Raw genomic sequence first — 21,131 nt, 5'->3', positions numbered from 1 at the left:
CGCCTCTCGCGTGCAGCGCCTCGCGCCGCCCACATCTGCCGCGGTTTTGGACGCGATGCCACACGACGGCGGCATCGCTGAGCAAGATGCGATGGCGGCGATGATCTCGCAAGCCGATTTGACGATACCCCCCACGCAAGAACTTCTCAGCACACCCGGCGGCGGCGGCGGTGAGGATCGCGCCGCCGTCGACCGCCGCGCGCTCGACGATGGAGCTGTCGACGATGAAGCGAACGATGGGCGGCGAGTTCGACCGAGACGTTAGTTTTGATGACCGTTGTAGGAATTATACAAAAATCTAAGCCGAGACCGTCGCGCGCGTGCGTACTCTCTGTCGTTTACTCATCGCTCGAAGTCGCCTTGTTCGATCCCAACTTTGCCGCCATCTTCTTCTTTGCGAACTCGTTCGAAATTTTGAAGACTTTCTCTCGGCCCGCGTAGTCGCATCCCGCGGAGACGCCTTCGTAATCTATCGCGCTCTTCGGGGCGTTCGGATCGTCCGGTTGGACGTGTCGCAACAACTGCGCCATAAAGTTTATTTTGAAATCGACGTTGTCGCAACCCATCCCCGTGACGATGGCTTGCCCGGCTTTTTCGTGGTGGGTGAGGTAGTTTCCGACGACGGTCTGGTCCAGGATTTGTATCTTTGCCGTCAGGGCGTCGATGTGCGGGATGACGTCGTTAAGAAGGAACCCAACCTCCGCCTTATCGCCCGAGTACGTCTGTTCGGCGCGCTGCCAGACGTTGAGCAGCTTCTTCCCTTGCACGGAAGGCTTGGCCACGATCACCTTTGTGTTCGCGTGCTTGCGCGCCGTCGTCCCTAAGCCGTAGTCCGCCCCGAGCACGAGATCGTTCGTCGTGAGCTGGTCGTGGATGAGCTGCAAAGGGTTCTTTTGCATCACCGCGTCGGGCTCGAGGAACATCACCGTGTAGTCGTTGTCCACGAGCGTTTGCACCGCGTGCACGCGCCGCCACGACAGCATCGACTTGAGCTCTTCTTTGCTCGCTTCGGCAAACTTCGCGACTTGCTTGCGTAAGTCATCGTCGACGTAGACGTCAATCTTGTGCCCCGCCCCCGCCGTTTCCTTTTCGATGAACTCCTTCGTCGCCTCGTCCGGAACGATGACTGTCCAAAAGTCCACGATGGACGGCGCCACAGCCTTCATCGACTCCAGCAAGGCGTGCGCGAACGTCCAATACGACTTATTACAGAACGTAATCGCCCGAAACTTCGTGCTCCGCGTCACGCTCTCGACGTGTTCGGCCAATCCCGGCACGTGTCCGGGCGCGTTTTGCGCCCTCGCCGCGCCGCCGAGCGCGGCGCGATCGATCCTCCCCGCCCCGCGCGCTCGTTCCGCTTTCACGAGCGCTAGCCCCCCCACGAGCGCGCACAACGCGACGAACGCCATCCCGAACGCCCGCGCGCGCGACGCGCGCGTCCGCGTCCTCGCCCTCGCGCGCGTAACACCCTCGTCGCCATCCTCGTCGTCGCGCGTCCTCGTCCACGCCGCGCGCGTCGCCGCGTCCTCGTCGTCGTCGCGCGCGTTCGCCGTCGTCGTCGTCGCGCGTTCGTTCGTTCGCAACAATCCCTCGCGCTCGCTCGCCATCGTCGCGAACGCGCGTCGGACGCCGTCGCCGCGCGATGTGCCGATCGGTGTATGGTGTTACGAAATACACGCGCGCGGGCTACGAATTGGAGTTGCGTCTAACGCTTAGACCCCGTCACGGCGCCGCGCGCGCGTCGCGCCGGGCGCGCGCGACGCCGACCCCGACCGCCGTCGCGCCGCCGCTCGACGCCGACCGCGCGCGCGTTCGGGACGACTTCGGGACGACGCGTTCGCGGGACGCGCGGGACGCGCGGGACGCGCGAGGGATGACGCGCGCGACGGGACGCGCGCGCGCGAGCGAGGACGACGCGACGACGACGCGAGGGACGTACGGGGCGACGCGGACGTCGCGCGGAAGCGCGAGCGACGACGCGAGGGACGACGCGCGGAGGCGAGGGACGACGCGCGCGAGACGGTGGCGCGCGGCGGGGGCGTGCGCGTGCTTGGCGCTCGCGATCGGGACGTGCGGAACGGGTGAAGGAGGCGCGATCGAGCGATGGGGAGAGGCGACGCGGGCGCTGGGCGCGAGGGCGTGGACGAAGGGCGTCGGCGCGGCGTTGGGTGAGGGGTCGGTGTCGTCCACGGTGACGTCGTCGGTGACGTCCACGGTGAACGGGGGGACGCCGAGTCCGCCGCCGCCGAGTCCGCCGCCGAATCCGCCGCCGAACCCGCCGCCGCCGAGTCCGCCGCCGAATCCGCCGCCGAATCCGCCACCGAACCCGCCGCCAACGGCGACTCCAGACGCACATCCGTCGTCGACTCCGGTGGAGAGTCCGAGTCCGGCGCCCGAGCCCGTGTCCTCGCCGCCGGCTTTGACGCCGGATCAGGCCGCTAAACTTAAGCGGGATATTCGCCGGCTCACCAGAAAGATCGGCAGACGCAAGCCGGACCACCCTTCGATGCCCGGCTTGCAGCAACAACTCGCCGAGCTCCAAAGAGAGCTCAACGGCGAAGCGTCGCCGACATCGAGTCCGAGTCCGGCGTCCGAGCCCGTGTCCTCGCCGCCGGCTTTGACGCCGGATCAGGCCGCTAAACTTAAGCGGGATATTCGCCGGCTCACCAGAAAGATCGGCAGACGCAAGCCCGACCACCCTTCGATGCCCGGCTTGCAGCAACAACTCGCCGAGCTCCAAAGAGAGCTCAACGGCGAAGCGTCGCCGACATCGAGTGTCAGCGCACGTCTGGGCTCGAAAGCTTCAATCGTAGTCAGCACTCGTGACCTAGACGTGTCGCGCGCTTCACTTTTTTGTGTGGTCGCTGTCACCATCGTCGGCATCGTCATACGTCGCCTTCGACGAGCGCCCGAGTTCGAGACTGACGAAATCGCTCGCCTCTTGTGACATTTATGTAATCAAATAACGGTGTACTCTAACGAACAACGACTACGCGCAAGTCTTCGATACTGTTTTAGGTTCAGTTCAGTTCTAACACTGACAATCTGCTAAAAACTAAGTGCGTCGGTGAATGAAACGACTCGACTCGTCGGTTGTCAGACGCCGCGGCGCCCATTCACAAAGCTTCGTCCGGAGGATTTTCTCCTTCATCTGGCGGTGACTTCGATTCGCTCGATTTTGCGTCGTCACGCAGCACCGAAGGTCTTCCCCGCGGGACGAACGGTTGAACTTTCGCCGTGAGCGTCGTCGTTTTTGCATCTCGCGGGGCGGCGACGCCTTGGGACTCAGCCGGCGGTTCGCGTCGGAAAGCGTTGTACACACTTGTGCCCCGTCTCGTGGGCCCCGGATCGAGGCCACTGCTCGCCGCGATTGCACGTCGCAATTCGTCGTTCGCCCCCTGGACGCCATTTGCCGCCCACATTGTGAACAAACTCGCGCCGCGCGTCCAGTCCCCTCCGGCCTCGCACGCCGCCACCACCGCGTCGATGATGGCGCCGTCGCCCACCGAGCTTCCGACCATGGATCTCACATCCTCGGCGAGACTGAGCGCGGTATTAGCGTCACCCGCTCGTGCAGCAGCTCGCGCGAGCGCAGCGTACACCGCCACGCCCGGCTGTAATCCCAACGTGAACATCTCTCTGAACTTTTCATTCGCCCCCACGCGGTCGCCGTTGAGGGCGAGCGCGGCGACGAAAGCGCCGTAAATCACCGAATCCTGTGGAATTCCGTCGTACTCGCACGTGCGAAGGATATCTAGAACCGTGCTCGGATCAGAGCATCGCGCTGCCGCCGCCGCGGCGGATCTGTATGCGTTGATCAATTGCACGAATTCTTGTTCGACGGCTGACTCCGCGGCGGGCGCCGCCTCGTGCGTCTGCGCGAGCTCTGAATGCTTCGCCGACGCCAAAGCGAGAGACGCGTCGACGTCACTTTGTGCCGACGGATGATTGCTACCAGCTCTGCTGACTCGCGCCGCCACCGCGCTGATTTCTTTAAACACGCTCAATTTCGACTTGTACTCGGCCCAAAGCGCTCGCATCGTGGCTTGCGCGCGTTGGAGCGTCGGACTCGTGTACCCAGGAATGGCTCCATTCTTCCATACCGGATCGTCACTTTCAAATCGTCCGCACGCGTAAAACACTCGCGTCCAGACGTATGAATCTACGCTCGAAGGAGAGTGTCTTTTGAACTCTTCAAAAAGTTGAAAAGATTTCTCCCAGTTACCGAATCGCTCGCACGCCATCATGAGATGAACGTACGTCGACACCGAGAGCGCACTTTGCGTCATACTATCGTGAAACAGCTGTTCGTAAACCAAGTCATATCGCTTGCCACGGTGTAACGCACCGATGAGGTTGTTGAACATGCCGGGCGTGCGATGGACGTCAAACTTCGCTCGAGCGTCGTGGTACACTTTAATCGCCGTTAAAGGGTCCTTGGCGTTACTGCACGCCATCAAAACGTTCGACACAGTCCCCGCATCTGGCGTAACGCCGCGCTCTGGCATCATGTGATAGTAGTCCATCACTTTGGAAAGCTGTCGAGCGCGATCGCACGCGCCAATCATGGCGTGAAACGTCGCGCGATCCATCGGAACTTGCTCGGCGCTCATGCGTTCAAACATCTCCTGCGCCCCATCCGAGTCGCCGCTCTTCTCGCACGCCATCAGCACGGCGTTGTAGGTGATGATGTTCCCCTTGATTCCAGACGCAAGCATTCGCTCGAAAATTTCAATTGCCTTGTCCGCTCGCCGACCTTGCACGCAACACTGAATCGCGGCGCCGTACGTGATTCGATCGACTTCGACGTCGCGATGATTTTCAATCAAGTCTTGAAAGATGTCCATCGCTCTCTGGTACTGCTTCGCCCTGGCACACGCGCCCAAAAGTGCGGAGTAAGTGAAAATGTTCGGCTCGATTCCTCGATCATTCATCTCGTCGAAGATTTGAAACGCCCTGTCGCACTGTTTTGCCTTGCCCAGCGCGTTGATCAACGCCGAAAACGTTATCGTGTTCGGCTTGGCGCCGTGTAACTTCGTCATCATCTCGTACGCCTTGAGCGCTTTTTCCCACTGCGACGCTTTCCCACACGCCTTGATTACGGTCGTGTACGCCGGTGCGCCCGGTTTGAAGACGGATTGCCGCAACACGCGCTCCACCGCCGCAGCGTCCTCGGCGTCCTCGACGCGCGCGATCAAATCCTCCAAATCTCTCGCCCCCCCCCGTTTCCCACCGCCCGCGCCGTTCACCGCGCCATCGTGCCGCGCGCGCTGTTGTTCCCTTCGCGCGTGATGTTCGTTCAGATTCCGCTGTTCCCGATCCCCCCGCTCCTTCGGCTTCGGCTTCACCATCCGCGCGTTTCCCTCTCGCGCGCCGTTCGCTCGCGTCGTCCCCGCGCCGTCGCCGCCGTCCCCGACCTCCATCGCCGTGTCCATCATCCCGTCCTCGCCTCGCTCGACGCGCGTCGTTTTTTTCTCCCCCTCACCCTTCGCCTCGCCATCCCGTCCCGTTCGCGGTCCCGCCGCCACCGCTCGCGCCCACATCGCTTCGCGTCGTCGTCTCGCCGCGTCCCGCGCGCGCGTCTCGCCCTCGGCGATTATCCCCGCGTCGCCGTCCTCCTCGACCGGTGTCCGCCCTCGCGATCTCGGATGTCGCGAACGTCGTCAATGCGTTTACGCGTCGCGTCGTTTCGTTCGTTTCGATTCCGTCGTCGTCGCGCGTCGTCGTCGCCTCGCCGCTTTCGACGCGCGCGCAAAGATACGACGCGACGCGACCGCGACGCGTTTCGTCGCGATTTCGGGCGCGATCGCGCGCGCCTCGACGCGAAACGCGCGTGACGGCCTCGCGCGTGTGACGACGCGTCTCACGAATCGCGACTCGATCGCACCCGAGTCGCGCGCGCGTGTGAAGCCGCGCCGAGACGACGCGCGATGGGTCTTATACACGCGGGTGTCGTATCCATCCCGCATCTCGATATCCAGAATCGCGTACTGTTTACCCATACGCGACCGACCGCGATCGCGGATTCGGTTACGCGCCACGTCACGAGGATACGCTTTATGCGTCGAGCGGCTGTTACCGTATTATAGACTACATATGCCCATATAACCCGCCGGCGGGCGAACCCGGGAGCGCGGCGAGGACCAGTCGAGGGCGAAGCGTGGACGCCGAGGCGGCGCGGCGCTCGGTCGCTTGGTATTAATCATGTTACACGCCGACGCGAAGGGCGCGCGACTTTTCGAACCCGATCGCGTCACGCGCGCGGGACGTTGAGCAAGTCGCCGACGTCCAACGCGCCGTCGCCGTTGACGTCGAGTTGGGAGAATCGAGCGGCGATTTTATCGAATTCCTTGGCGCTCATGACGCCGCGAGCGATGATCATGGAGCGAATGAAATCGAACTTGTCGACGTAACCCTTATCGCCGCTCTGCTCGGCGAGCCAGGACGCGGTGAGTTTGAAGGAACGCAACTCGCCGTCGTGGTGCGCCTTGCTGTCGAGCGCCGACGCGCAAATCTGCGATACGGCCCAGCCCATGACGCCGACGACGATGAAGGCGTAGCACGCGGCGAAAATTTTGGAGGAATCATTCGTCGGTAAGATGTCGCCGTATCCGACCGTCGTGGACGTGACGACGGCCCACCACACGCCGTCGAGATACGACGTGCCCGACTCGAGCGAGCAAAACGTCGCGGCGCCGATGAGGATGACGATGGTGATGACGCCGAGAGGATGGAGCAGCACGCGAAGCACGGGATGGACACGCGCCACGCTCTGGTGCTCCAACGCCGCGCGTTCCTTGAACCGCGCTATGTCCTCCGCGCTCATCGTCGCGCCGAGCGACCCGCTCAGCGCATGTAAATCATTCTCCATCGATCGATCCAACTCCTCCTGCGCCTTCACCTCCGACCGCTCCTTGGCGTCGACGATCAGGTCGGTGATCTTCGAAATCACCACCGTCGCGAGCGCGATGCCGACGATGATGAAAAACAGCATAAAAATCTTCCCCGCGTCCGTCTGCGGAGAAATATCGCCGTACCCCACCGTCGTCACCGTGATGGCGATGAAATACACCGCGTCCACGAACGTCTCGAACCCCGGCTCGTCCCTCACCGCTTGCAGGCACGACACCGCGAACGCCAAGTACAGCGCGAACGCGATCCATAAATTCGCGTACAACCACGCGCGCGCCTTCGCGCTCGCCTCGCGCGCGCGTTCCCGCCACGTCTTGTTCTCCCTCTCGCGCGCCTCCAGCCACGCCGCGTCCTCCAGCGCTTCCCGTCGACTTCGCCCTCCCGCGTCTCCCTCGTCCTCGCTCGACGCATCGCTCGCGCGCGCACGCGCGACGTTCGTCGTCGCCCGCGCGCCCGCGCCGCGCTCGGCGTCCGACAGCGCCCCGCGCGCGCGGCTTTCGAGCAGCGCGCCGTACGTGTGAAGCGCGCGCTCGCTCATATCGATGCGATCCCGACGTCGCGCGCGTCCCGTCCGCCGCCGTCTGCCGCGCCGTCGTCGCTTCGCGCGCGCGCGCGCCGTCCAACCGACCACCCGTCGACGTCGTGCGCGGCGAGTTCGTGTTCGGAGTAAATATACCGCCGCGCCTCGCGGGAATACGCGATGCTCGATCGTACTGTGGAGCCCGAAACGCGAACGAACCCCTCGACGTCGTCGCGCGCGCCGACGACGCGGAGATGTCCTCAACCCTAAACACCCGGGAGTCAGCGACGCCGGGCGCGCGCGCGGATCGACGGCCCCGCGCGACGCGCGCGACGCGAGACCGCGACGCGTCTCCGCGACGACCGCGAACGCGCGCGTGAACGCGCTCCGAACGCGACCGACGCCCGCGACGGACGCGAGACGGACGACGACGACGATGGCGACGACGCGCGTCGCGACGAAACCCTCGCGCGCGTCGCCGACGACGCGCGACGGACGACGCGCGGGACGCGCGGGCGACGCGACGCGACGCGGACGCGCGCGATGCGTCGCGATGCACGCGTCGAAGCGGTACAACGTGACGATCCTGCCGGGAGACGGGATCGGGCCGGAGATCATGCGCGTGGCGCGGAGCGCGCTCGAGGCGGCGGGCGCGAGGGCGGACGTCGCGTTCGCGTTCGAGGAGGGACTCGTGGGCGGGAGCGCGATCGACGCGCACGGAACGCCGCTGCCGGAGGAGACGCTGGAGATGTGCAAGGCGAGCGACGCCGTGCTGCTGGCCGCGATCGGGGGGTACAAGTGGGATAACCTGCCGAGCGCGGAGCGACCGGAGCAAGGGTTGCTCGGATTGCGGGCGGGTCTGGGGGTGTTCGCGAACTTGCGACCGGCGAACGTGCTGCCGCAGCTCATCGAGGCGTCGACGCTGAGAAGAGACGTCGTGGAGGGGACGGACATCATGGTGGTGCGCGAACTCACGGGTGGGATTTATTTCGGCAAACCGAAGGGGTTCGGCGTGAACGACGCGGGCGAACGCATCGGGTTCAACACGATGGTGTACTCTGAACCGGAGGTCGATCGCATCGCCAAGGTGGCGTTTGAAATCGCTCGCAAGCGCAAGGGTCGATTGTGTTCCGTCGAAAAGGCGAACGTGCTCGAGGTGAGCCAACTTTGGAAGGAGCGCGTCATCGAGACCCACAAGCAGTTTAGCGACGTCGAGCTCTCGCACATGTACGTCGACAACGCCGCGATGCAACTCATCCGTAACCCGACGCAGTTCGACACCATCGTCACCGGTAACATCTTCGGTGACATTCTTTCCGACGCGGCGTCCATGTTGACGGGGTCGATCGGTATGTTGCCGTCCGCGGCCATCGGCTTGGAGGGTCCGGGCTTGTACGAGCCGGTGCACGGGAGCGCCCCGGATATCGCCGGTCAAGACAAGGCCAACCCGTTGGCGCAAGTTTTGAGCGCGGCGATGATGATGCGATACCAATTCGGCGAAGAAGGCATCGCGTCTGCGCTCGAAAAGGCGGTGAACGATGTTTTGGATGATGGCTATCGCACGGGCGACATCATGCAGGAAGGCAAGACGCTCGTCGGCTGCGTGAAGATGGGTGAATTGTTGCTTGCGAAGCTTTAGACGTTAATCCTACAAATCTCTAATATTACGCGACGGTTATCATCCCACTCATTCATCATCCCGGGGGAAGCGGCGCGCCGATTTCTATACCCATCGCCTGCCTCCACGCGTCGGAACGCAGACCGCCGCGTCGCACTCTCTCGCGGAGATTGAACATGCGGTCCAGCGTCACGCGCACGTCCGTATCGGCGGCGAGTTCGTTGAGTATGGGAAGAAGTGAAAGCAAATGATTATCCGCATCGTCGTCGTACCACGACTCGATCGGGATCCCGTTTTCGACTTGTAATCCAAACGCTTGCGGCGAGTTGTCGATGATAATCGTTCTCGATAGATCCCGGCCGAGCACGCGTAAGTCTTTCATGAAATTCCCATCGATTTGCACGCACGAATCGCGGAAGATCCTGTGCTTGATCCACTTTTGCGAAGGGTCGAGAATATCGAGCAACTTGTCGGCGTATATTTGCTGCGACGCCGTAAAGACGACTATTTCGTACTGCTTTGACACCAATTCCATGAACGTCGACAAGTGCGGCCGCTTTCTGACATTCACCCGATGCATGTCGCCGTTGAAGACGACTGGAAAACTAAAGTCGCATCTCTCAACCGTGTTCTCCAAATTAGAATGCACCAGCGTTTCATCCAAGTCGAGCACGAGTGTGTTCCGAGTGTCGTGCTCGTCTCGCGCCGGGAGCACCGGTCCTTTCGGGCCGCGCGCTGCCGCAGAAGGCGACGAGTACCTCAAATTGTAAATGAATGCCCACGGATCATACTCTTCGTCATAATCCTCGTACGGCGCGTGCGCAGCCTCTTCGCTCGTCATCCCAAAACGCCCCAAGTATTCCCTCGCTGACATCCGCTCGCCGCCCAACAACTCGACGTCTTTGCCATCCAAGTCCTCGCTATGAATGAGTGCGTTGTGTATCTTACTCATTTTCATATCTAGAATCGCTTCTTCCGCATCCGCGTGCTCGCTTTGTCCCGCGACTTCGCGCTTGGCGGACCTTCTCGTCTTCGGCCGACGTCCTTGCTTTCTCGTCCCTCCGCTGCTAAAAAATGAAAACATTGGCGAAAAAATCGTGTCTAACAGCTTTCGCGATCCCGAGCGCGTGATTTTCACTTTCGGTGACCCTAGGACGTCCACACCCAACGATGTGGGACCATCGTCGCCGTCACCACCGAAACGTGTGCTTAAATTCGTCGGCGCCACTGGCTCCGCCGCCGCGCCGCCGGAGCCCGTGCGTCTAGCCGTGGACTTCCTGATCGAGCTCGTGATGAACGATGCATCGCTCGCGGGCGGTCGAAACACGGATCCTGGAGGTGTGTGCGCCTCCCCCGACGGACTCGCGCTCGCGCTTGCATCCTCCGAGGACTTCACACGCTTTGCGTTGTCCTCAGCCGACTCCTCAAGTCGCTCGCGCTTCGCCCCTCGCTCCTTCCTACTCAACGATTTAAACAACTTCATCGCGCTTCCCATCAACCCAGACGACTGCTGTCGTTCATCGCTCGTCGTCGGTGACCTAAAACCGTGGCGTGGACGTCGTTCACGCGCATCCGTCAGTCATCTTTCGTCTCGCGTCGGTTGTCCCGCTCGCGCGCTCGTCCCGCTCAATCGCCATCGCCCTCGTATCACCCAACGCCGCGTCATCATCGCGTCATTCGTCGCGCCGCACCTCGTATCATCTTCATCGACGTCATCTTCTTCGTCTTTCCCGTTCGCGCGTCCACGGCGCGTGCGCCGCGCGCTCATTTTCGCTCGAATGCCTTCGCACACAGATGTCCCGAAGAGCGCGCTTGGAACGCGTCTTACCGTCGCGCGTCGTCGACGTGCGACGCGCGGACGATTTGAACGGGTGCGTGTGCTTTGTATTCACTGACGTCGGCGTTTTCGGCGTCGAAAGCGCGTCGAAAGCGCCGGTGCGCGTCAGTGTGTGAAGAATTCCACTCAATTCGTCCCGGCACCTTACGTCCCCCCGCGAGTGCCAGGGGCTGGCGAAGCCGGCGCGGCGGACCCGAAGAAGGCTTTGATGGAAGTTTGCGAAGCGTCGATCTCGCGCGACGCACCCGCATCGCGAAGACGTTTCTGCGCGCCCGAGGCGTTGGGCTTGGCGCGCGCGACCGAAGTCACGGCGCACTTGGCGTACACCTTGACGACGCCAGAGGAGAAGACGCCGGATTCTTCGAACGCGCGCGCGGGGAACCATTTGAGTTCGCGCTCGGGCACGTTTCGCGAGACGACGTCGTCGCCGTTCGCTCCAGTCGCATCGAGTGGAACGCAATCGACGAGCTGGTAGTGCATGACTTGGCGAATGTGCGAAAAGACGTGCACGGCTTTGCCCGCGACGGCGTCGACGTTTCGGCGCGAGGACGCGCCGAGTTCTTCGCACAGGGCGTCTTGGGCGTCTCGAACGTCAGACTTTGGCCGCAGCGCGAAGGCGTCGTCAGATTCTATCGCGATCAGGGCGTTGGGGAACTCCCAAAGCCCGCCTAATAAACCACCTTCGGGGCGTTTGGAGAGTAAATACTCGTATTCAGGCTTGGCGTCGGCGTCCGCCGGCGCCGTACGCCTCAAGACGACGAACGCGCGCTGCTCTTGACGCTTTTCCGCCTTCTTCGCCGTCTCTGGAAATGCGGTTACCTTAAACACCCCGCTCGTTTCACGTTGTTTCGCGAACCCGCCGCACCACATCGATATCGGGCACGAATCGCACTTGGGATTCTGCGGAGCGCAAACCATCGCGCCGAGCTCCATCATCGCTTGGTTGAAGTCGCCAGGGCGCTCGGCGTCCACGAATGCATCCGCGACGCGTCGAATCTCTTTCGCGGCGTCGCCTTTGAGTGGATCACCCTTGATCATCTTCGCCCGAGTGATAACGCGATACACGTTCCCGTCCACCGCCGCCGTCTTCGCGCCGAACGCGATGCTCGCCACCGCGCTCGCCGTGTACGGGCCGACGCCCGGAATCTTCGACAATCCCTCGACGTCTCGCGGGTACTTCCCTTTCAGCGCATCCCGCACATAAATCGCGCCGTTCAACAAAAACTTCGCGCGGCGATAGTATCCCAACCCAGCCCACTCCTCGTTCACTTCCTCGATCGTAGCCTCCGCGAGCGCTTCCGCCGTGGGCCATCGCGCGGTCCATCGCCGCCAGTACTCGGCGACACGTTCGATTTGCGTCTGTTGACTCATAATTTCCGACACCAGTATACCGTACGCGTACTGATCATCGCTCATCCGTGCGAGCACGCTCGCTTCTCCGTCCTCACCGTCGCTCTCGAATGCGCGCTCGCGCCACAGCGTCGCCGCCGCGGCGACGTCTCGCGACGGCGTCGCCGCGTCCTCCGCGAGCGCCTCAATCTTAATCCATTTGCGTTGTTTCCCTCGTCTTCGCCACGGTAGCGAGCGCTTATTCGCGTCGTACCAACGCAATAGCGACGCACGCGCGTCTTCGTCCGTCGTTCGCGCCTCGTTCGCGTCCACGCGCGTCACGAGCTCGGCCTCCGACGCCATCGCGTGAGTCGCAAAGCTTCGAGTCGAAGATGTTTTGACGACTTTGGACGTCTGTGCGTCTGTGACTCGCCGCGATGACGCCTCGCTCGCTCGCGCGCGGATTCGCGCGAGCGACGGGCGCGCGCGAAAGTCGACGAGGGCGCGCCGCGCGACGATGCGTCGCATTCTGACGCAAGCCGCGACGAGCTGTCGAAGACGCGTTTGAATGAAAATCGTTCAATGGATTGTACAAATGCTGCTAATGCGCGACAAAGTTCGCGCTTTTGGATGATAAAAATCGTTCGAATCGACGAGCGCGCGCGTGAACTCGCGTCACGAGCTGCGCTCGTCGAAATGCTATTGTGCGTTTCCTCGTTTTGATTCGTCAAGACGCCGTCGCTCCGCTCGCGCCGATCTCCAACCAAGAATCCTCCACGCACGCGCTCACCCTCTTGTTATACGCGCGTCGGTTTTCGTTATACAGCGCCGCGGCCTCGGAATTCGCCGGGGAATTCGGATTCGGGTCGCACAACAGCGACTGTATGCTCGTCAAAATAGCCCCGACGTCGTAAATCGGACTCCACTGATTTTGTAAAATGTCCAAACAGATCGATCCGTCGTTGTACACGTTCGGGTGGAACATTTTAGTCACAAACTTCACCACGGGTGCCTTGTTCGGGTACTCCTCGCTGAACGCGATCGTTAATTTAAACGTTCCGCCTTCCCACGGCGTTCCCTCGGGCCCGAAGATCACCGCGTGCCACGCCATGATGTTCGATTCGCTCGGCGTTCCGCTGATTCCAGCCGGCGGGTCGGTTTGTAAGCGTTTGAAGTCACGCATCAGGCGCTTTCTCGCGGGCGTGCTCATCGCGTTCGCAGAGTCCAATCAAAAAGAGTTTGCAAATGCAAATCAAATCGTCCGACGCGTTTCAGTGTCTCGTGCAGCCGTCGACGCGCGCAAATCGACGCGTACGTCGTTCGCACACCGCGCTCGACGTTCGCTTGACGTGCGCGCGTACGCTCGCGCGCGTCGCACGGTCGAAACGATCGAGACGGCGGCTCGAAGTGCCGAGGTTCGTTGGGGCTTTGTTTCTTCGAGGCGCCTGGCGCCGCTCGCTAACGCTTAATGTAATACACGCCTACTTCAGGAGCTCGTCCGCGAGCTCGCGCTTAAACTCTGCTCGTAAGATGGCTTTGACTTCGTCGCGCACGTTCGCGGCGTACCGAACGGCGGCGGCGCTCGGCCGGGCGCCGCCGCGCTCGGCGGCGAGCGCGTCAATCTCGCGCTGCTTCAGAGCGAGCAAAGTCTCGAGCTCGACCACGCGCTCGCGCTCTTTCACGCGCGCCTTATTTTCGAGAAGTATGGAAAACTCCAACGCCTCGCGCTCGGCGTCCGCGGCGAGCGCCATCGCCGCGAGCTCTTCCTCGCGCTGCGCCTCGCTCGCGCTCAACGCGTCGAGCGCGTCGTTCAATCGAGCGTCAGCGCTCGAAGCCATCTCCTTCATGAACGCCACGAGCTGCCGCTCGCGATCGGCATATTTCGCGATCGCGTTCGCCGCGTCAAGGGCGCTCGCCGACGCCACGCTAGCAGCGTCGCTCGCGGCGCGTCGCGGCGCTTCGTCCTCGAGCGCGTCCAAGTTCTCTTCCGCGTCACGCGCGCCCGCGGACGACGCGCGATTCGCGCGCGATGCCCTAATCTGTTTCAGTCCATTCGCCGCCGAAGTCGTCGCCGCCTCGGCCATGAGCGATCGCGCCCGGCGCAGCGGCGTCGTTCCGTTGCCCAGCGGCGACAGCGGCGCGCGCGTCCCGAGCGCCGACGCCGCGTCCATTATCCCCGCTAAGGCCCGAGCGCGCTGCGATGGAGAAAGCTCTTCTCGAGACGTCTTTCCCGCGCATCTCAGTTCCGCGTGCGCGTTCTCGTCGACGACGCGCGCGCTCGGGACGAATGGTTCGGAATGGGACGATTCAGTTCCCCTCGCGATCGACGCCGACGCCGAAACGATCGCCGCGCGCGCGTGCATGGCGCTCGATCGCGCAGAATTTGCTGATGATAGATGCGCGACGGTGACGGTGCGCGAGGACCCGCGACGCGCGGCGGTGTGCGGTGGTAGCGCGCGCCGCGGGTGGAACGGGACGCCGCGCTCGGTCCCCTCGACGAGCGGACGCGGTTTCGAGGTCGACGCGATGTCGGCGACGCGCGCGCGTTTTCGGTGGGTTCGCGATGACGACACGATCGTTGTCCTCGATGCGCGCGACGCGCGGACGCTACACTCTCTACTTGCAATCCGTAAACTATACTCTAAAATCGCCCTCGAGCGGGCGTCTCAGCGAACCGGCGGCGGCGGCGGCGGCGGTAATCCGCCCACCATCGGCGGCGGCGGTATGCCACCGCGCGGCATTCCACCGCCGCGGGGCGCGCCGTCGCCGTCGACGCGACGAAACGTCAACTGACACGTGTACGTCTTGACGTCCTCGTCCCAGTGCGTGAAAAATTTATCCCGTCCCGCCTTGTCCACGTCCACGTTTGGAATTTTGAACCCAATCGTCTCGTACGGTTCGCACGCGAACAGCACGTACTGATACCGCTTATCCCACGCCTCGACTTTCTGTTCGTACGCCGACATGAACCGATACCTCGGCTTGGTTCCGAGCTCGCGTTCGGGGTAGTCCACCTGAAACAACAGGCTCCGCTGTCGCGTCCTTCTATCGTACTGTTTCGTCACCCTGTACCCGGGTCGTCCGATCTTCATCGTCTTCCTCGGCTGTATCGTCGCCGTTTTCGACTTCCCGAAGCTCGCGTCCGCGTCCTTCGCGTCCCTCGCCGCGCGTTTCGCCAAATTTTGTTGGTGTCGCTTCCCCTGCGTGTGCGCCAGGTAATTCCCCTCGTTCGCGTGCATCGTCAGGCACAGCTTGCACTCGTACGACCCGAGATGATTCCGCATGAAGTACGGATCTTTCGCCAGATCGATCGTCTCCAGCGCCAACCGTCGCAGGCGCTCGCGCCGATCCACCGCGCCCTGGCTCGCCGACGCCACGCCCCCGCCGCCGATCTTCGACCCGTGCTCGCGCGCGTCCATGAACGACATGACGGCGGGTCCGTCGCCCTGTTTACGAGGTCTCGCGGTTCGGTCTCGGTCTCGGCCGCGCGCGACGCGACGCGAGGCGCGGTGTCGCGGCGGGCGTCGCGCGCGCGAATCGCGAATCGGGACGCACTGTTATTACACCCCGCACTGTTTACCCATACGCGACCGACCGCACGTCGCTCTCCGAATCGTCGATCCCCGATCGGTCGTCGCGCGCGCGTCGCACACGGCGACGCGCGCGACGCGACGACCGATCTCGCGAACAGCGATCGGCGCGGACGTCGCGATGCTTCGGCCGATCGCGACGGCGTCGCGACGCGTCGGCGCGACGCCGCGCGCGCGAGACGCGCGGCGAGGGTCGACGCGATCGGCGCGACGGCGCGTCGTCGCGATGGCGAAGGCGCGCGCGACGAAGACGCGCGAGACGCGCGACGACGCGCGAGTGGGACTCGATGCGGACGCAGGCGCGCGCGCGGAGGACGCGGGCGAGGGACGACGCGAGACGGGGACGCGGGACGAGACGCGCGGGGACGGGGACGGGGACGCGGACGCGGACGGGGACGCGCCGGGCGCGCGAGAGCGGCTGACGATCGATGAATTGAAGGAAGAGATCGCGGAAGAGGAGGTGGAGGAGCTCACGGTGCTGGGGAGGGTGACCGAGGGCGTGCGCGCGGCGAGCGAGAATCCGGGGTTGCGAAACCTCGGCGCGTTGGGGTTCTTCTTCTTGGCGAGCACGTTCGCGTACTCGTGCTATAAGGTGTTTCGAAAGGCGACGAGCGGGCGAATGCGACGGAAGAGGACGGTGAATAAGAACGTGGAGGTCGTGGAGCGGTTGAAGAACTTTTTCCCCAACGAGCGCTCGAGCGTGAACAAGGGCGTCGTGCGAGGTCTCGCGTTGAAGACGGGATACTCCTCGGCGGAGATCTTCCGCAAGTATCTCAGGTACAAGCTCACGGAAGAGGCGTTCACGCTCGACTTCGTCGCGGATGTGTTGGCGCTCAAGGGTGCGTGCGGGTTGGATAGCGAAGAGATGAAGGAAATCTTATTGGAGACGGGTGAGCGAATGTTCAAAAAGTACGGCACTCTCATGACCAACTTGGCGGGTTTGACGCAATCTGGCATGGAGCGCAAGATCGACGGTGCGGGGAAGTTTGCCAAGTTGATGTACCTCGCTGACTTGGACGAGTTCATCGACAAGGCGCACGGGGCTGAGGTGCAACTCAAGTTGAAGGAGACGTTTGGCGCCACCGACGACGACTACAACAAGTTGCGAATCACCGCCCTCGGTTCGGACGAGGTCGACGTGAGCTCGTTGAACAGCATGATTGGATCCGTGGACTCGGCGTCGTCGGAGCAACCATCCGAGAACGCCGAAGGCGAACCGTAACGTGGCGAAAGGTTGCGATTGATTTGATTGGCTTTTCATTTCTCCTCCCTCCTACGTCGAGCGCGCGACGACGCTCGTTCGACGTTTCGTTGCCGTGCACCATTAGTCGTCATATCATTCATAAGGTATGACTCGCACCACGCGAGTCGACTCTTTAATGAATCACGTCGAGTCTCCGATTCGTCGTTCGCGCTCGCCTCGCTCGCCTCGCTCGCCCCGCACTCGACCGCGCGTCGTCCGTCGCGCGACGCCTCGTCTTCGCGCGAACGCTCGCGACCACGCGCGTCATCGCGCCGCTCCGCGCGAGTGACGGCCCGAAGCGCGCCCCGCGCGACGCGACGGCGCCGGCGAACGAACTCCAATTCCGAATCCAAAGAATCGCACCGGCCATCGATTCATCGACATGACGGACGCGAGCGGCGCGCTCCCGGCGCGGTTCGCGACGTCGGTGGGACTGACGAACCGTGAGAACGTCGTGGTGTGCGATACGGGCACGGGATTCGTCAAGGCTGGGTACGCGGGGGATGAAGAACCGCGAACGCTGTTCCCGTGCATGGTGGGACGACCGACGCTGCGGTACGAGGAAGACGCGTTCGACGATGAAGCGATGAAAGACGTGTACGTCGGGGACGAGGCGGCGCGAAAACGCGCGAATTTAGAAATTTCGTACCCGGTGTCGAACGGGGTGGTGCGAGACTGGGAAGATATGGGATTGGTGTGGGACAGGGCGTTTGAGAGTTTGGGATGCGATACGCGCGAGTGCAAGGTGATGCTCACGGATCCGCCGTTGAACCCGAAATCGAATCGCGAGCGCATGATGTCGACGATGTTTGAGACGTATGGGTTTCGAGGGGCGTACGTCCAAGTGCAGGCGGTGTTGACGCTGTACGCGCAAGGATTGATGACGGGAGTCGTCGTGGACTCGGGCGACGGCGTCACGCACGTCGTGCCGGTGGTGGATGGATATTCGTTCCCACATCTCACCAAGCGATTGAACGTGGCGGGAAGGCACGTGACGACGCGAATGATTGATTTGTTAACGCGTCGAGGGTACCCGCTGAATCGAACGTCGGACGTGGAAACGGCGCGTTTGATCAAGGAGGAGTTGTGTTACGTCGCGTACGACTACAAGCGCGATTTGCAGTTGGCGCGAGAGACGACGGCGACGAACGCGTCGTACACGCTGCCGGACGGGCGAGTCATCAAATTCGGCCCGGAACGGTTCATGGGTCCCGAGTGTTTGTTCCAGCCCGATCTCATCGACGTCGAAAGCGACGGGATCTCCGACCTCGTCTTCAAGTGCATCCAAGAAAACGAAATCGACAATCGACGGTCGCTGTATCAACACATCGTCTTGTCCGGCGGGAACTCCATGTACGCCGGCTTACCCTCGCGACTCGAGCGCGACATCAAGCGCCTTTACCTGAAAAACGTCTTGAACGGCGACAAAGAGGCGATGAAAAAGTTCAAGATGAAAGTCGAGGCGCCGGCGCACCGCAAGCACATGGTCTTCGTCGGCGGCGCCGTCTTAGCGGACATCATGCGAAGCAAGGACGAGTTCTGGATCTCCAAGCAAGAGTACGAGGAGCAAGGCATCGAACGAGCGTTGAAAAAATGCGGCATGTGAACCGTCGTGTTGTAATCTAATCTAATCCATCCGTCCGCGCGCGCGCCGCCGCGCTCTCTTCCGCTCCGCTCCGCCCCGCGCCGCTCTGCTCTTCTCCGCGTTCGCCTTCGATCCCGATCGGTTTCGACATCCTGTGCTGCACCAACACCAACGGATCGCGCACCCACGCCATCGCGCCTCGCGTTTCCTCGTCCCTGACGTACCCCAACCTCTCGTACGTCTTCGTCGCGCCGCGATTCCCCTTGTTCACGCTCAGCGCGCACCGCGTCGCCCCCCGCCGCGCGCACTCCCGCTCGACCGCCCTGACGAGCGTCGTCGCCACGCCTCGTCGTCGGTGCGCTCTGTCGACCTCGAGTCCGCTCACGAATCCCGTCGCGCCGTCGTCGCGCGTCCAAAACGCGCACGCGCCGACGACGACGCCGGAGGTCGCGTCTCTCGCGACGAACCGCTCGATCGCGCGCCGCGACGGCGTCGCGCGCGACGGCGTCGTCGTAGGTGACGTCGCCCGCGCGCACCGCTCGACGACGTACGCCATCGCGCGTCTCGTTGCGACGCGAAGACCGTCACAATTCGACGATGAAGTCGTCCTGGGACGGCCTGCGTCGATCGTTCATCGAGCGCACGCACGCGCTGAACGACGCGCTGTCGCGGACGGCGATCGCGGACGGCGACGACGCGAATACGACGCGCGCGAGCGCGTCGAGCGACGACGACGGGACGACGACGCGAGACGACGACGACGAAGGACGGCGCGCGACGACGCCGGGCGCGCTGCTGAAGCGCGCGCTGCGACGAGGGACGAAGCGGGCGACGCCGACGCGCGAGACGGGGCGGTACGCGGACGCGGACGACGCGGCGGAGGACGCGACGCGACGGCGGACGACGGCGGCGACGGTGACGCGAGGGACGACGCGAGGGACGACGGCGAATCGGGTGTTCGTCGCGATGCGGGTGATCGGCGGCGACGGCGCGTGCAGGGGACGGAGAGCGCAGACGATGAGCCGATCGACGAGGACGAGGGCGCCGGTGTGGAACACGACGCGGGATTTGCGGTGCGAGGCGCGGTTCGGGGACGCGCTGTGCGTCGATTTGTACGCGGGCGACGGCGCGAGGGGAGTGGAGAGAGCGACGTTGATCGCGCGAGGACAGGTTTCGGTGCAGCACGCGCTGGCGAACGAGGGCGCGGAGGTGGCGGTGCCGATGTACGATAAATTGGAGCGCGCGACGTCGCCGGCGACGGTGCACGTCGCGTTGAGGACGCGAGACTTGGCCGAGACGCGCGCGTCGAAACGAATATTTTACGTTCGTCACGGCGAGAGCAAGTGGAATGAGGCGCAGAGAGATATTAACATCGCGAACATGATGCGATTCGATCATCCGCTGACCTTGTTCGGGGTGCAACAGGCGCAGGCGCTCGGGGGGCGCGCCGCGGTGGCGTGTTCGCAGGCGCAGGCGGGCGTGTTGGTGCACGCCAACGTGACGAGTACTTCGCCGCCGACGATGAGCCCGCCGTCTTCGCCGTCGTCGCCAAAATCTCGATCGCCATCGTTGATGGTCGCGGAAAACGAAGGTTCAGAGTTGTGCGAATCGTACGGGCGTTGCACGACGTGCTACGTTTCACCGCTGACGCGCGCGGTGCAGACGGCGTGCTTTATGCTTCAAAGCCACCCGTTAACGGTGCAAGGTGTGATGAGACAGGTGTGTTTACAATCTATTCGAGAGATTAAAGGCGTGGGAGGTCTGGACACGGTCGGCATCGAGCAAGGCGATGGAGTTCTCGATCGCGCGAAGAAAAAGTTGGCTGAAATCGTCAACGATCAAGCCGCCTCTCGCCTCGGTGCTGGCATGGCGTTCGACCCAAACGATGCCATCGGTCAGTGGTGGACGAGCGAGACGGATTCAGACAACGCGCAAGACGTCGAGGCTCGCATTTACGATTTTCTGGAAACGATGCGACTGCACGACGCGGACGACGCCGTCATCGTAGTCGGACACTCGCTGTTTCTTCAACAGCTCGTCGCAAAAATCATCCCGAAAGCTGACGACGGCGCTGGCATCAGTGGTTCTGGTGCGACTCGTGTATCGCCCGATCCGTTCGACGCGTTTAAAGCGTCGAAGGATCCATTCACGCCGGCGCCCGCGACGACGTCGAGCGACCCGTTCGCCGTGCCGCAGCGAAGTACCGTCGGCCCGGACGATATTCCCTTTGTGCCGTCCACGTTGGCGGCCGCTCCAAAGGCGGCCAGAATCGAAAACTCTCACAACAAGGGTAAGGTCTTCGAAAAATTAATCAATCAAAAGCTCTGCAACGCCGGGTGCGTCGCATTAGATGTGACGTTCGACGCGTATGGAAGAGCGACGCTCGAAAACGCCTCGTTGTTGTTTGGGAGCAAATTTGTTTAACAATGTATCAACTCGCTGTAACGCTAATGCTAGCTAATAATCTAAAGAGGATGAAAACAATCGTCAGTGTTCG

General features: G+C 62.8%; 14 protein-coding genes across 14 annotated transcripts; 5 read left to right on the top strand and 9 right to left on the bottom strand.

The window, feature by feature from the left end:
- Positions 1-305: 305 nt before the first annotated feature.
- On the bottom strand, positions 306-1,638 carry OSTLU_29620 (predicted protein). Its single transcript, XM_001422588.1, has one exon. The coding sequence runs from the start codon at positions 1,407-1,409 to the stop codon at positions 339-341; it is 1,071 nt and encodes a 356-aa protein (XP_001422625.1). The 5' UTR covers positions 1,410-1,638; the 3' UTR covers positions 306-338.
- A 235-nt stretch (positions 1,639-1,873) lies between these two features.
- Positions 1,874-2,947, top strand: OSTLU_19151 (predicted protein; the record flags this gene model as incomplete). The annotated part of the gene is made up of 1 exon (XM_001422740.1): positions 1,874-2,947. The coding sequence occupies one exon, from the start codon at positions 1,874-1,876 to the stop codon at positions 2,945-2,947; it is 1,074 nt and encodes a 357-aa protein (XP_001422777.1).
- Positions 2,948-3,061: 114 nt separating this feature from the next.
- On the bottom strand, positions 3,062-5,351 carry OSTLU_29618 (predicted protein; the record flags this gene model as incomplete). The annotated part of the gene is made up of 1 exon (XM_001422587.1): positions 3,062-5,351. One exon carries the CDS (start codon positions 5,349-5,351, stop codon positions 3,117-3,119), a length of 2,235 nt encoding a protein of 744 aa, XP_001422624.1. The 3' UTR covers positions 3,062-3,116.
- A 1,520-nt stretch (positions 5,352-6,871) lies between these two features.
- OSTLU_43813 (VIC family transporter: potassium ion channel) lies at positions 6,872-7,557 on the bottom strand (the record flags this gene model as incomplete). Its single annotated transcript, XM_001422586.1, has 2 exons — positions 6,872-7,087; positions 7,537-7,557. Coding segments are annotated over 2 exons (237 nt in total), but the record flags the coding sequence as incomplete, so codon positions are not given.
- A 428-nt stretch (positions 7,558-7,985) lies between these two features.
- OSTLU_29616 (predicted protein) lies at positions 7,986-9,099 on the top strand (the record flags this gene model as incomplete). The annotated part of the gene is made up of 1 exon (XM_001422739.1): positions 7,986-9,099. The coding sequence occupies one exon, from the start codon at positions 7,986-7,988 to the stop codon at positions 9,069-9,071; it is 1,086 nt and encodes a 361-aa protein (XP_001422776.1). The 3' UTR covers positions 9,072-9,099.
- A 105-nt stretch (positions 9,100-9,204) lies between these two features.
- OSTLU_7767 (predicted protein) lies at positions 9,205-9,774 on the bottom strand (the record flags this gene model as incomplete). The annotated part of the gene is made up of 1 exon (XM_001422585.1): positions 9,205-9,774. A coding segment is annotated over one exon (570 nt), but the record flags the coding sequence as incomplete, so codon positions are not given.
- Positions 9,775-11,748: 1,974 nt separating this feature from the next.
- Positions 11,749-12,579, bottom strand: OSTLU_43811 (predicted protein; the record flags this gene model as incomplete). Its single annotated transcript, XM_001422584.1, has 2 exons — positions 11,749-12,298; positions 12,395-12,579. Coding segments are annotated over 2 exons (735 nt in total), but the record flags the coding sequence as incomplete, so codon positions are not given.
- A 400-nt stretch (positions 12,580-12,979) lies between these two features.
- Positions 12,980-13,426, bottom strand: OSTLU_8844 (predicted protein; the record flags this gene model as incomplete). The annotated part of the gene is made up of 1 exon (XM_001422583.1): positions 12,980-13,426. A coding segment is annotated over one exon (447 nt), but the record flags the coding sequence as incomplete, so codon positions are not given.
- A 271-nt stretch (positions 13,427-13,697) lies between these two features.
- OSTLU_19144 (predicted protein) lies at positions 13,698-14,579 on the bottom strand (the record flags this gene model as incomplete). The annotated part of the gene is made up of 1 exon (XM_001422582.1): positions 13,698-14,579. The coding sequence occupies one exon, from the start codon at positions 14,577-14,579 to the stop codon at positions 13,698-13,700; it is 882 nt and encodes a 293-aa protein (XP_001422619.1).
- A 303-nt stretch (positions 14,580-14,882) lies between these two features.
- OSTLU_13495 (predicted protein) lies at positions 14,883-15,644 on the bottom strand (the record flags this gene model as incomplete). Its single annotated transcript, XM_001422581.1, has 1 exon — positions 14,883-15,644. The coding sequence occupies one exon, from the start codon at positions 15,642-15,644 to the stop codon at positions 14,883-14,885; it is 762 nt and encodes a 253-aa protein (XP_001422618.1).
- A 718-nt stretch (positions 15,645-16,362) lies between these two features.
- OSTLU_5359 (predicted protein) lies at positions 16,363-16,968 on the top strand (the record flags this gene model as incomplete). Its single annotated transcript, XM_001422738.1, has 1 exon — positions 16,363-16,968. A coding segment is annotated over one exon (606 nt), but the record flags the coding sequence as incomplete, so codon positions are not given.
- A 346-nt stretch (positions 16,969-17,314) lies between these two features.
- On the top strand, positions 17,315-18,655 carry ARP3504 (predicted protein; the record flags this gene model as incomplete). The annotated part of the gene is made up of 1 exon (XM_001422737.1): positions 17,315-18,655. Exon 1 carries the CDS (start codon positions 17,432-17,434, stop codon positions 18,653-18,655), a length of 1,224 nt encoding a protein of 407 aa, XP_001422774.1. The 5' UTR covers positions 17,315-17,431.
- Positions 18,656-18,671: 16 nt separating this feature from the next.
- On the bottom strand, positions 18,672-18,827 carry OSTLU_29608 (predicted protein; the record flags this gene model as incomplete). The annotated part of the gene is made up of 1 exon (XM_001422580.1): positions 18,672-18,827. The coding sequence occupies one exon, from the start codon at positions 18,825-18,827 to the stop codon at positions 18,672-18,674; it is 156 nt and encodes a 51-aa protein (XP_001422617.1).
- Positions 18,828-19,231: 404 nt separating this feature from the next.
- Positions 19,232-21,058, top strand: OSTLU_19140 (predicted protein; the record flags this gene model as incomplete). Its single annotated transcript, XM_001422736.1, has 1 exon — positions 19,232-21,058. One exon carries the CDS (start codon positions 19,232-19,234, stop codon positions 21,056-21,058), a length of 1,827 nt encoding a protein of 608 aa, XP_001422773.1.
- Positions 21,059-21,131: the final 73 nt, after the last annotated feature.

The sequence above is a fragment of the Ostreococcus lucimarinus genome, chromosome 20, assembly GCF_000092065.1.
Source record: "Ostreococcus lucimarinus CCE9901 chromosome 20, complete sequence".
NCBI classification, from domain to species: Eukaryota; Viridiplantae; Chlorophyta; class Mamiellophyceae; order Mamiellales; family Bathycoccaceae; genus Ostreococcus; species Ostreococcus sp. 'lucimarinus'.
Note: the sequence above shows the minus strand (reverse complement) of the source record. Positions and strands in the feature narration are given on the sequence as shown.